The 13,930-nt window shown below is 45.8% G+C and overlaps 1 protein-coding gene across 2 annotated transcripts in view; it reads left to right on the forward strand.

The window, feature by feature from the left end:
- Positions 1-13,930, forward strand: part of ADCY8 (adenylate cyclase 8) — a 198,811-nt gene that overhangs the window by 69,661 nt on the left and 115,220 nt on the right. For both annotated transcript variants that reach the window (XM_060243211.1, XM_060243212.1), the window contains exon 3: positions 10,310-10,440. In XM_060243211.1, the coding sequence (XP_060099194.1) occupies positions 10,310-10,440 (131 nt within the window). The remainder of the gene's footprint in view (positions 1-10,309; positions 10,441-13,930) is intronic.

The following is a 13,930-nucleotide window of genomic DNA, read 5'->3' on the forward strand; positions in this document are numbered from 1 at the left end:
TTATGCAGAAGGAAGCAAGATATAGGGAGAAGGAAGCAGATGACAGCCAGTTGCTTGGGGGCCTGATAAAAGCCCTCCAGGGACTTGATTCGGCCCCTGAACTGCATGTTTGACACCCCTTGCCTTGATCCTGCCTTGTGCAGGGGGTTGAACTAGATGGCCTCTATGGTCCTTCCAGCTCTGTCATTCTCTGTGATTCTGTGACTTTAAGGCATTATGGTCCTTATTGCCACTAGGCTCTACCCCCAAATCTCCAGGAGTTTCCCAGCCTGGAATTGGCAACTCTACCTGCCATCCTTGCTGGAGGCCAAGGGGGGTGGGGTCTGGCAGCCCTAATGGAAGGAAAGGAAAGGTCCCCTGTGCAAGCACCAGTCGTTTCTGACTCTGGGGTGACGTTGCTTTCACAACGTTTTCACGGCAGACTTTTTACAGGGTGGTTTTACAGGCAAAAAGCTTCCATGTTAACCAGCCTCAAACCAATTATCCAAAATAAGGGGGGGGGGGGTGTTATCAAGCACTAATAAATTATTTCAAATTAGACACATCGCTATTAGTGCAAAAAACCAAGAATGTCTGCACCTCCCAGTTCCCAACGTCTCTTTATGATGCTATCAAAGCAATTTCTTCAGGTATGAGGGTCAGGAGGAAGCGTCCAAATAAGTATTCTTAAAAGAGTCCAGTGCTCCAATTGAAGAATTCTTGAGTCCAATGCAGCTTGGCAGTAATATCACGTGATGAGGCCAAACTTATATGCTTGTTTCACATAAGCTTCGACGAGCTTCAATACATTGTATTGAAGTGAAATGGAGCATGTGTATAGGAAAGGAAAGGTCCCCACCAGTCATTTCCGACTCTGGGGTGACATTGTTTTCACAACGTTTTCACGGCAGACTTTTTATGGGGTGGTTTGCCATTTCCTTCCCCAGTCATCTACACTTTCCCCCCAGCAAGCTGGGGACTCATTTGACCGACCTCGGAAGGATGGAAGGCTGAGTCAACCTCGAGCCGGCTACCTGAAAACCCAGCTTCCACCAGGGATCAAACTCAGGTCTTGAGCAGAGCTTAGGACTGCAGAAGTAGTAGTAGTAGAAGAAGATATTGGGTTTATATCCCGCCCTTCACTTCGAAGAGTCTCAGAGCGGCTCACAATCTCCTTTACCTTCCGCCCCCACAACAGACACCCTGTGAGGTGGGTGGGGCTGGAGAGGGCTCTCACAGCAGCTGCCCTTTCAAGGACAACCTCTGCCAGAGCTATGGATGACTCAAGGCCATGCTAGCAGGTGCAAGTGGAGGAGTGGGGAGTCAAACCCGGTTCTCCCAGATAAATGTCCACAGACTTAACCACTACACCAAACTGGCTCTCTACACCAAACTGGCTCTTAACCACTAAACCAAACTGCAGCTTTAACACTCTGTGCCACGGGGCTCATGGAGGAGGTGCCAAAAAAAAAAAGAAACCAGATCGCTCTTCAAACTTTCCAATGTGTATTTTCAACCAGAACTGTCAGTCATGGGGGAATTCTTTAAAATGTAGGGATGCATCTGAGATTCTCTCATTCCTCCCACTTTCTTGTCCGTCGCAGTCCAAGATTAAAAACGCTTCCCCACACGGAAGGATAAATATTGCATTCCTACATCTGAGCTTCTGAAGATCTACTTTTCCCCTGTTTGGGCTTCTTCTGACTTTTAAATAAATGTTTTCAAAGCAGATGCTACGGCTGTTCGATCATGTCCCTCGCGAAATGCATAATGTTATTCCTTTCCTGCTAGGCTGCTGCTGGATACCGCAGATATAATTTTTTAAAGCTTCGGTTTCTTTGAGTCAAAGGCGAGGGGCATATCGGGCACACTTTGTTAACGATTTGCATAGAACTTTCCCCATCAACTGCTTGCCAGAATAGCAATTTCTTCCCTCTCTGGTGCTCAGTCCTATGAGCAGAGATAAGCAAGACGGCTTGGATTCCGTGAATCACGAACTGCTAGGGGGTACAGAGAGGACGGGTTCCTCTTCTCCCTGCAGACTTCTGCAATCCTCAACGCTGACTCTGGGTTGCCAAGTTCCAAGTGGTACTTCCTTCTATTACAGTTGATCCCCAAATGACCAGGGTCACTTCCCTTGAAGAAAACGGTTGCTTTGTAAGGTGAATTCTGTGACATTAAGCCCTATTAAGGTCTCTTCCATCCCTAAACTCTGCCTTCCCCAGGCTGCACCCCCTAATACTGAGGTATTGTCCAATCCAGAGCTGGAAACTCTAGTCAGGAGACCCTTGAAGATCTCTCTCTCTCTCTCTCTCTCTCTGTCTATCTGTCTGTCTGTCTATCTCTCTCTCTGTCTGTCTATCTGTCTGTCTGTCTGTCTATCTGTCTATCTCTCTATCTATCTGTCTATCTGTCTGTTTGTCTATCTCTCTCTGTCTGTCTATCTATCTATCTATCTATCTATCTATCTATCTATCTATCTATCTATCTATCTATCTATCTATCTATCTATCTATCTATCTATCATCTCTGTCTATCTCTCTGTCTATCTCTCTGTCTCTCTCTCTGTCTCTCTCTCTCTCTGTCTCTCTATCTGTCTCTCTATCTATCTCTCTCTCTATCTATCTCTCTCTATCTATCTCTCTATCTATCTCTCTATCTATCTATCTATCTATCTATCTATCTATCGTCTGTATGTCATCATCATCATCATCATCATCATCATCATCATCATCATCATCATCATCATCATCATCATCTATCTAAGCTGTAGCAGCCATTTTTGCCTGACAGCCTCCTGTGGCAGCCTTGTGGCTCAGCCGCCTATGACAGCGATTTTGTAGCTTCACCCATCATGCTGTGTCAGAGTTCCAAAGTTGCCCACAGGTTGAAAAAGCTTGGGGATCCTAGCGTTAGACTGCTGAACTTACTGTGTTTTAATTGTGACAATCAGATTGGGAGCTGATCATGGGGTTTGTTTGGTGTGTTATGAACAAGTGGAACGCCCACTGAACAGGTGGGTTTTATTTTTTCCCCCGTAATGCCTGGACAAAAATGCTGTCAATCTGAACAGTTTGGCAGCCACAAATGTCAATGAGATGAACAACAAGTGATAAGATTAAAAAAACACACAGCAATCATTTATCACTGATGTATATGATTTCTGACAGATTTAACTATCTCTTTATCTGCCTGCTCTCTATCTGCTAAGTGGTGCACCCAGAACCAGAGGGGGGTGGCTTACAATTACCTTCCTCCCCCACAACAGACAACCTGTGAGGTAGGTGGAACTGAGAGAGCTCTCACAGCAGCTGCCCTTTCAAGGACAACTCTGTGAGAGCTATGACTGACCCAAGGCCATTCCTGCATCTGCACGTGGAGGAATGGAGAATCAAACCCAGTTCTCCCAGATAAGAGTCTGGGCACTTAACCACTACACCAAACTGGCTGTCATATGCATGCGCAAAACATGGATTGTGCTATGCTGCACTGTTAGGAAGGAAGAAGCACAGACTTGGGTCCCCCAAGTGTGCAGAAAAGTCTTCCTTCTGTCAATGTGACCCCGATTTGTGGATTAAAGTATCTGCAGATGGGATCACAGTTGACTATTAGGATATATGGTTGGATGAAGCAAGCTAATGAATAGGTGGAAATACGTCAATGGGCAGAAGAAAATACAGCTGAAAATTCAGCTCTCTGCTTGCAACTGGAAAACAGGATGTGTACATAGCAAGGACGTGTTCAAGGATCCCTAAAAATGATTACCAAAAAAAGGCCAGGGAGAAGATAGGACTCAGCTCTAAGAAAGACATGACCAGGGCTTTTTTTGTAGCAGGAACACTTTCCCATAGTGGGCTACACCCCCCTGATGTAACCAATCCTCCAAGAGTTTACAGGGGTGTGAATCATGCATTTCAGGGGCCGAATCAAGCCCTCAGAGGGCTCCTATCAGGCCCCCGAGCAGCTGGCTGTCATCTACTTCCTTCTCCCTATATCTTGCTTCCTTCCGCATAACAGCTTGCTTTGCCAGGCTTCCTCAATTGCACAGGGGCTACAGAGCAAAACCTCTATTTTCTCCATTGGCTGAGGCTCCTCCATTGGGGAGGAAGGGGGGAGGAATAACTTGCTTTGCCAGGCTCTCTCAATTGCACAGCAGAGCTACTGAGCCAAGCCTCTCTTCCTTCTGTTGGCTGTGGCTCCTCCCCACCCCCCCCCCTTGTCCCCTGGGGAAGGAAGGAAAGAGCCAGAGCTTCCTTTGCCCAGTTCCCTGGTTCCCATGGAAGAAATACAAAGAAAGCACCTTTAAGACCAATGAGTGCTAACATTTTAAGTTATTTAAAACATATATATTTGTGTTTGTCTGTGCTCTTTATAAAATTTATATCTCTGCTGCCTAGTCTTAAATAGGTACACTCATGGCCCGGCTCAACATGGCTCGGTCCATCCCAACATGGCCCAGCCCAGCAAGGTCTCATTTATGTCAGGTCTGGCCCTCATAACAAATGAGTTCGACACCCCTGGCTTACAGGGCTCTTATTACCCGGTCTACTGTAAGCTCTTGGAGGGTATAGCCTAATATGCAAAGGAGCTCCTGCTACAAAAAAAGCCCTGGGCATGGCATTATTTCCCCTTCATTCTGAGCTTCCTCATCAGAACCAGCAACTCCATCGCTTCCATGTCCTTCACTTCGTCCCCGCCCCCCTCGCCCGAGGGTTGTTTGATTTCAATAAGGATGTTGCGTCCCTCGAGCTCCTCTTATCCCGTTCCTCAAAGCATCCTCTGAAATTCGGCGATAAGCAGATTAAAAGCAGCGCCGCAGCCCTTCTTCCCTGGCCCTGATGTATTCCATCATCTCTCAGGCAGATTCTCATCAGGTTGCTGATGAGATAGAGCGAAATAGCATCACCACCTCGTGCCACAGATGGAAGAGGTCAGGTTGTTTTTAAGATCGGGGCAAGAGGTGCAGAGGATTCAAAAAGAGACCAACAGACCAGTCCCGGTCACGTTCAGAGCAGACTGATTTGAATCAAGGCAATTTAAAGCATCGATTTAAACGACTGATAGGAACAGCAGGTTTACGTGACTGATTTAAATCAAGTTTCCACCTCTTTGATGTGTATGTATGTGTGTGTGTGTGTGTGATTGCATAAATATGTCCTGGTGCAAATCAAACTGGCAATTCTTTATTTCACATCGTTTCTAATATCTTTGCATTCTAACATCTTTGTATTTCTCCATCAAGAAATCAGCATGTCCATCTCATATGTATATTAGGAACATAAGAGGCACTTTGATGAATCAGACCAATGGTCCATTGAGTCTAGCATCCTATTTCACACAGCAGCCAATTTCATTGGCCTGGAGGACCAGTGGGCATAAAGGCTTCCTCTAGATCAGGGATGTCAAACACGCAGCCCGGGGGCCGAATCAGATCCCCAGAGGGCTCCTATCAGGCCCCCGAGCAACTGACTGTCATCTGCTTCCTTCTCCCTCTCTCTTGATTCTTTCTGCAGAACAGCTTGCTTTGCCAGGCTTGCGCAATCGCACAGGAGCTACACAGGAGCTGTTTTCTCCATTGGCTGACGCTCCTCCCTTGGGGAGGAAGGGGGGGATAGCTTGCTTTGCTAGGCTCTCTCAATTGCACAGCAGAGCTGGTGAGCCAAGCTTCCTTTTATTGACTGAGGCTCCTCCCCTTCCTGGTCCGCTGGGGAAGGAAGGAAAGAGCCAGAGCTTCCTTTGCCCAGTTCCATGAATCCCATGGGAGAGATACAAAGAAAGCACCTTTAAGACCAATGAGTGCTAATGTTTTAAGGCTATTTTAAGGGTTTTTAAAAATCTTTGTACGTATTTGTCTGTGTTGTTTATAAAGGTGATATCTATGCTACCTAATCATAAACAGGAACACACATGGCCTGGCCCAACCCGACATGTCTTGGCCCGGCAAGGTCTCATCTATATCATTCGGCCCTCAAACAAATGAGTTCGACACCCCTGGGTGCCTGTTAGCACTGGTGTTGAAACATGCTGAATCTAGGAATTCAGGTTGCCAGGTCCCCCTTGGCCACTGGTGGATGGTGGGAGGGTAGGGTTGCCAGATCCAAGCTGCGAAACTCCTGGAAATTTGGGGAAGGAGCCTAGGGAGAACAGGAGGCTCAGTGGGGTAAAATGCCCTAGAGCAGGGATGGCCAACGTTAGCTCTCCAGAAGTTTTTTTTGGCCTACAACTCCCATCAGCCCCAGCCATTGGCCATGCTGGCTGGGGCTGATGGGAGTTGTAGGCAAAAAAACATCTGGAGAGCTACTGTTGGCCACCGCTGCCCTTGAGTCCAGTCTCCAAAGCATCCACGGTCTCCAGAACTGTAGTCTGGAGATGAGCTGCAATTTTAGGGGATCCCCAGGTCCTGCCTGGAGGCTGGCATCCCTTAGCAAGAATCAAATTTGTAATCTTCTAATCCATAGTCAGGCATGTTATAAACTGCACCACTAGCATAGGGTTGCCAGGCCCAATTCAAGAAATAACTGGGGACTTTGGGGGTGGAGCCAGGAGATATTGGGGGTGGAGCCAGGAGCAAGGTTGTGACAACCATCATTGAACTCCAAAAGGAGTTCTGGCCATCACATTTAAAGGGACCGCACGCCTTTTAAGTGGCTTCCCTCCATTCGAAATAATGAAGGATAGGGGCAGCTTCTTTGGGGGCTCATAGAATTGGAAGTCCCCGGATATTTCATGCGTTGGACCTGGCAACCCCAAGGGGAGTGGATCTCTGCAAGCTGGAGATCAGTTGTAAAAACAGGGGATCTCCAGGCCCCACCCGGAGGCTGGCAACCCTAGTTTATTATAAGCTGCCTTGGACCAAGAGGAAAGGCAGGATGTAAATTTTTGAATGAATGAATAAGGCACACATGGACATAAGAACATAAGAGAAGCGATATTGGATCAGGCCAATGGTCCATCCAGTCCAACACTCTGTGTCACACAGTGGCCAAAAAAAAAAAAAAAACAGGCACCATCAGGAGGACCATCAGTGGGACCAGGACACTAGAAGCCCTCCCACTGTGCCCTCCCCCAAGCACCAAGAATACAGAGCATCACTGTCCCAGACAGAGTTCAACAATACACTGTTGCTAATAGCCACTGATGGATCTCTGCTTCATATGCTTATCCAATCCCCTCTAGAAGCTGGCCATGCTTGCAGCCGCCACCGCCTCCTGTGGCAGTGAATTCCATGTGTTAATCACCTTTTGGGTGAAGAAGGACTTCCTTTTATCCGTTCTAACCTGACTGCTCATGAGTTCTCGTCTTGTGAGAAAGGGAGAAAATTATGAAAATGAATGAAATGAATGAAAAGATATCTGAAGAAGTGAGCAGTAACTCACCAAAGCTCACCCCTTGCCACAAGTGTGCTAGTCTTTCAGGTGCTACGGAACTCTTTTCTGCTGAATGAATGAATGCTGAAGTAAAGGGCACACAGAATTCAAATGGGAAATGAATGAATATAAACAAGGATAAGCAGTGAACAAAAAAATCATTGGCAAAACTAGAACATAAAAGATAAATCTAATACGGAACATTTGAACATTGGGATTACAGGCTTTCTCCAGCATCCAATTCAATTTAGGCAGCTAACAAAAGATCAATAATATATTGCCAAGAAGAAGAAGATATTGGATTTATATCCCGCCCTCCACTCGGAAGAGTCTCAGAGTGACTCACAGTCTCCTTTAACTTCCTCCCCCACAATAGACACCCTGTGAGGTGGGTGGGGCTGAGAGGGCTCAGTTGGACCTGGCAACCACTGCACCAAACTGGGATAATTCTCATCCAAGAAGCTTTGTGGTATAGCTATGGGTCATAATTCAGGTTAGGCCATAATTTTAGAAATAGCCCATAATATTCAGGGGCATTTAGCTTGAATAGAGTTATACCCCCAGCCAGAGTGTAAAAAGTCTACTTGATCTTCCTAGTATTTTCAAGCTCTGAGTAGATTGGAATATAGCACCTGAACACCCAAAGTTAAAAATTAATGATAAAGCCATTCACTTTTCATTTATCTAAGGGGGGGGGGGGTAGAGAGCCAGTTTGGTGTAGTAGTTAAGTGCGCAGACTCTTATCTGGGAGAACCGGGTTTGATTCCCCATTCCTGCACTTGCACCTACTGGAATGGCCTTGGGTCAGCCATAGCTTTTACAGGAGTTGTCCTTGAAAGGGCAGCTTCTGTAAAAAGCTCTCTCAACTCCACCTACCCCACAAGGTGTCTGTTGTGTGTGTGGGGAGGAGAGATAGAGGAGATTGTGACCGCTCTGAGACTCTGAAATTCAGAGTATAGGGCAGGATATAAATCCAATATCATCATCATCTTCTTCTTCTTCTTCTTCATGGATTCTTGTTGATCAAATCAGATTGAAACCCAAGTTTTCTAACAAATTCTGATTCCTAATTTTTTTTCTCATACATATTGTGTATTAGTATTAATATTAATAAATATGCTTGAGAGAATTTTTGTTGAGTAATAAAGCGCCAAAAAAACCAAACCAAACAAACAACCCCCCCCCCCTGAGATCGTTTAGTTTAAGAAAATGATGCTCCTAGTTCCCACAATACAAAAAATCTGAAAATCCTGAAACCCCCAAAGTGTTATTTATTGAACACACTGGAGTATTAACTGGATGCTTTACAACTGAAATGTATCATAATGCAGCTAAATAGATTTTAATGAGATTGAGGAATGTAAATCAAAGTGTTCTGTATTACAGGATTTTATAGTTGCTCATGTGAAATCAAGCTTGACTCTTCCAGTTTAGAAATCAAGTTTGATCCTTCCAGAGAGCCAGTTTGGTGCAGTGATTAAATCTGCAGACTCTTATCTGAGAGAAACGGGTTTGATTCCTCACTCCTCCACCTGCACCTGCTGGAATGACATTGGGTCAGTTATAACTCTTTCAGAGAACTGTCGAAGAACTGTTACAAAGCTTGTTACAGCTAGGCTTCCAGAAAGGCAAAGAAATAATTAAGTAGAAAAGGAATTTGATAAGCTCCAAGGGCCACATCTAGGGTTTCAAGGCATGACCTGGAAGCTGGCAGGAGATAGGGAGAGGTAGGAACTTAACAATGTGGGATGTGATCATCGGCTTCATGTGATGATGCAATTTCCAACCTGACCTGGAAGTGACAGCATCACACTAGGACTGTGATTGTATCACTTTCATCTCGTGCCGGAAGTGACATCATCACATGGGAACGATGATCACACAGACCCCCATTTTTGCCGGACAGAATCCTCCATCCTTCCAGCTGAGCAGCAGCGGCCAGTGTGAGCAGCGGGGACTTTCCTGCCGCAAGGGGGCATTTTTTAAGCCTAGCCACATCCCCTCCTTCCGGGACCAGAGCTAGGATTTCTGGCACCCTAGGCAAGCCACACACAAGTGCCCCCCATTTAAAAAAAAAATGTAGGGAAAATGAAGAGTGGCAAATTTGAAACTTTTCACATTTGTAACTTACTGCTTTTTAATTCTAATTTTTCAAAAAATGGTGATAGGTTATTTAAAATATTTATTTTATTACATTCAATTTATATCCCGCCCTCTCCGCAAGTGGACTCAGGGCGGCTCACAACATTATACAATACAATCAGTCCAATAAAACATATAAAACCATAATTTACTTATTTCAGTTTTAAAACCATTCTATGGCACTGCTTCGGTACAATATAAGCGGCATTGACTTCTCGACTATGATCGCCAGCATTCTATAAGATGTCCGGTGGCAGCCCTTTTTCAATCAAACAGCAAAAGCCTGTTTAAACAATTCGGTCTTACAGGCCCTAAGGAATATTGTGAGAATAAGTAATTTCTTTCTAAAAATGTGACAACTAGGTTGGGAAACCCCTAGAGATTTGGTGATGGAGCCTTGGGAAGTATTTTCCCATCTCTAATGCTTTTTCCCCAACTCTAATGCTCCTTAAATGCAAACCGAAAACACCATTCCTAACAAGAAAAAGGGATTCTAGATCCCCTTCTTGAAGGAAATGCCACGATTCTGTGGTAAGTAAGGCTCCTATAAGCTGACAAAGAAAGGCATCTTTCATGTACAATGCTGGCCACAAGGAAGAAAGATTGTAGTCAACAGTCTACACAAATCTTCCCCAGTAGTTAAACCATTTAGTTCAGAATGCATTGAACAAACAATGCCATAGCAAAGAATTCAAACATCGGGGAGGGGGTGCCCAGTGGTGCCCCCTAGGCCAAGTGGCACCCTAGACAGCTTCCAACTTTGCCTATTCCCATGCCTCAGCCCTGCCTCCTTCCCCCCTCTCTCTCTTTCTTTCTTCCAGGAGCGGCTGGTTCTTTCTGTGTTACCTCGATTTGTCGTGCTTGAAATGATTAACGACATGACGAACGTGGAGGACGAGCACTTACAGCACCAGTTCCACAAGATCTATATTCACCGCTACGAGAATGTCAGGTGAGTTTGCTCTTCAGATTTGTTTTTGGCTGCTACTTTAACGATCCCCTCCTCTGCCGAATGTCAGCCATGGGGTTTTCTGGGCCATCTTTTGATCAGTTCATCCATCACTCGTTTGCAATGTTTGGAAGATTTCTTTCTCTTCTCCCCATTAGCAAATGAACATAGTGCAGTTTTTTCTCAAATTCATCAGAAGAACTTGGTGGCCGCTCCGTTGCCAACTGGTTTGGGATTCTGCTTGCTTCTTTTTGATGGAAAACCAGGAACCGATTTCTGTCTCCTGCCTCCAGTCCTGTGTCTATTGATATGCCAGTTTATCACGGTCCACACAGATTGCAATTCTAGCGAGTCCCATTGGAATTAATAGGACTTACTTCCAAGTAAATATGATTAGGATTAGGCTGTTATCTGTCTGGTGCAGGCACTTCCGGCTCTACTGCATAAATAGGCGGTAGAGTACGAGGGGCAGAAGCAATTTTTGTTACTCCAGGGACCTGTTACTAAGTGCTTCTTTGCAAATTGCAAAAACTGCAAACACAGTAATACAGTAACAGCTATTTTAATAGGAAATTGTTCATTCAGGCAACAATCAAGGAGCCTCCAGAACACTTTAATAGGGAGTTATAAACCTCAAGGTAATCTTTGGAGTTTTCCCCGGAGGAAGTGGCAACTTCGGAAGGCAGACTCTATGGTATACCATAGAGTTTAGGAGAAACAGAAGTCCTAGAATGACATTACAGTTGATCTCCCTCTTCCCACCCTTGATACCTTCCCCAGACTCCAGGGATGTTCTAAACTGGAGTTGGCAACCTTAAATACAACCCAGCAGTTACGGGAAAAAATAAAAGGAAAAGGAAAGAACTGTGAATGTTAAGACATGTGGCTCACAATCGTCTAGCTAGCTAACCCCTTTCAAACACAGTTCTGCTCCTTCCTGTCTGCTGTCCGTGAAGCAAAAAAGTTCAAGGGTTACAAGAGACTCACATTCTCTTGGGTGAGGATGGTACCTCTTGGAGGCTACTTAAGGCTACCAACCTCCAGGTGGTAGCTGGTGATCTCCCACTGTTGCAATTGATCTCCAGGTGAAAGAGATCAGTTCACCTGTAGGGAATGGCCACTTTGGAAGGGGGACTCTGTGGCATTGCATTCCACTGGAGTCCTTCCCCTCCTCAAATCCCACCGTTGTCAGGCTCCACCCCTTCAAATCTCTAAGCATTTCCCAACCTGGAGTTGGCAACCCTAGGCTGGCTAGGCACCTGTAATGTCATTCTAGGACTTCTGTTTCTCCTAAACTCTATGGTATACCATAGAGTCTGCCTTCAAGACCTTTCTTGAAGCTGTCTCCAGGGCCTTTTTTTGTGCCAGGAGCTCCTTTGTATATTAGGCCACACACCCCCTGATGTAGCCAATCCTCCAGGAGCTTACAGTAGGCCCTATACGAAGAGCCCTGTAAGCTCTTGGAGGATTGGCTACATCAGGGTATGTGTGGCCTAATATGCAAAGGAGCTCCTGGCACAAAAAAAGGCCCTGGAGACAGCTTCAAGAAAGGTCTTGGCTTACCTGGGGGGTGGGTGGGACTGCAGATTGGGAATAACAATGAATGAACAATGACTGCAGATAGGGAATAACACTGCCTAGACAAATAGTAGGAGATTTGGAATGCCTGGAGAATCCCATGGTGTTTAGGGGAGAATGTGGTATCTGCGGAAAGGAGCATAGAGACTGGGGGAAATTCCTAGAACATCACAATGGAGGCCATTTTCAATTTCTCAAGGCCAGGAGATGAAGGACTGGGGTGTGCGGAACTTCCTACTGACTTGGGAAGCATAACCAGCAGGTATGCAAAAAATATATATAGTTTTCTGCATAACCCATACTGAACGTACCATGCACCAGCCAAAAGGTTCCTTCTTCAAGCCCCAAGTCTTGCACAAGGACTGGCTTTCCTGGAGCCCTGTCTAAGCTGGCTTCCATCCAACACACAGGTCTTTATGGCGAATCTTGCTTGTTTCAAATGAGCCTGTGTGCTGTTACAAGCGCAGAGCTACGTCTTTTGGCCATGCCCTGCCTTAGTGCAATTCATTGTTATTCCCAAGGTGTCCTTTTATCTCGATCATCTCCTTAGCCCCGGGCATCACGACCTGGGTTTTAAGGGCTGTTTGGCTAGCTGCTTACACAATGAGACGTTGCAGGTAATCAAATGGCTGTTGTTCAAGTAGTTGAAAAATGAGCCTCACCTTAATAAGGTACATGGGGAAAGCGTGGAATAGGGCTGTGAAACAAAGCTTTGTCGGCAAAGTAAATAAGGGCCAGAGAAGTAAATAAGCCTTTCTCTCTGCATTGAGTCTAAATAGATTTTCCTTTGCTCCTCTATGACCTTGATTTAACCTTCTCCACTTTGTGTTGAGCACAGTTGAAGGAACAAGAACACGGGAGGAAGGACCATATCCTTCCGTGCATCGCTTGCAGGTGTCAGATGGTCACCTGCAGGTGTCAGATGGTCACTTAGGGTAGCCCACCTCACATCAGCTAGAACCTGTGGTTTTCCCACCATCTCTTCCACCTTATGAACATAGACAGATACAGGCGCGGGATTCTAGCAGGAGCTCCTTTGCATGTTAGGCCACACTCCCTGATGTAGCCAATCCTCCAAGAGCTTACAAGGCTCTTTTTTGTAAGCTCTTGGAGGATTGGTTACATCAGGGGTGTGTGTGGCCTAATATGCAAAGGAGCTCTTGCTAGAATTCTACCCCTGGACAGATATGACTGTTATTAGAGCTCTTTAAAAGAAGGAGAGCCAATTTGGTGTAGATTCTTCTCTGGGAGAACTGAGTTTGATTCCCCACTCCTCCAAATGCACCTGCTGGAGTGACCTGGGGTTAGTCATAACCTATACTCCCTCTCTGCTCATGACCTGAGTACGATCCCAGCGGAAGCTGGTTCAGGTAGCCGGCTCGAGGTTGACTCAGCCTTCTATCTTTCCGAGGTCGGTAAAATGAATACCCAGCTTGCTGGGGGGGGGGAAGTGTAGATGACTGGGGAAGGCAATGGCAAACCACCCCGTAAAAAGTCTACCGTGAAAACGTTGTGAAAGCAACGTCACCCCAGAGTCGGAAATGACTGGTGCTTACACAGGGGACTACCTTTTTTTTATACTCCCTCTAAGCTGGGGAGTTATGAGCCAAAATTCTTGTTCATGGGCTACCGGCATTAAAGTTGTGAGTGAGCAATTTGGCTACGGCATAAATTAGCTTGCTCTGGGGCCATTCTTCCTGAACTAAGGCAAAAATGTGTGAGCTGGAGGCTAAAAAACTGTAGATTAGATCACACTAACTCAGCTTAGGGCAAACATTGGTCATAACTCTCAGTTCTTCTCAAGAGCAGTTCCTGTCAGAGCTCTCTCAGCCCCACCTACCTCACAGGGTGTCTGTTGTGGGGAGGGGAAGGGAAAGGAAATTGTAAGCTGCTCTGAGACTCCTTTGGCTAGCAA

Source organism: Heteronotia binoei, chromosome 7 (assembly GCF_032191835.1).
Source record: "Heteronotia binoei isolate CCM8104 ecotype False Entrance Well chromosome 7, APGP_CSIRO_Hbin_v1, whole genome shotgun sequence".
Taxonomy (NCBI): domain Eukaryota; kingdom Metazoa; phylum Chordata; class Lepidosauria; order Squamata; family Gekkonidae; genus Heteronotia; species Heteronotia binoei.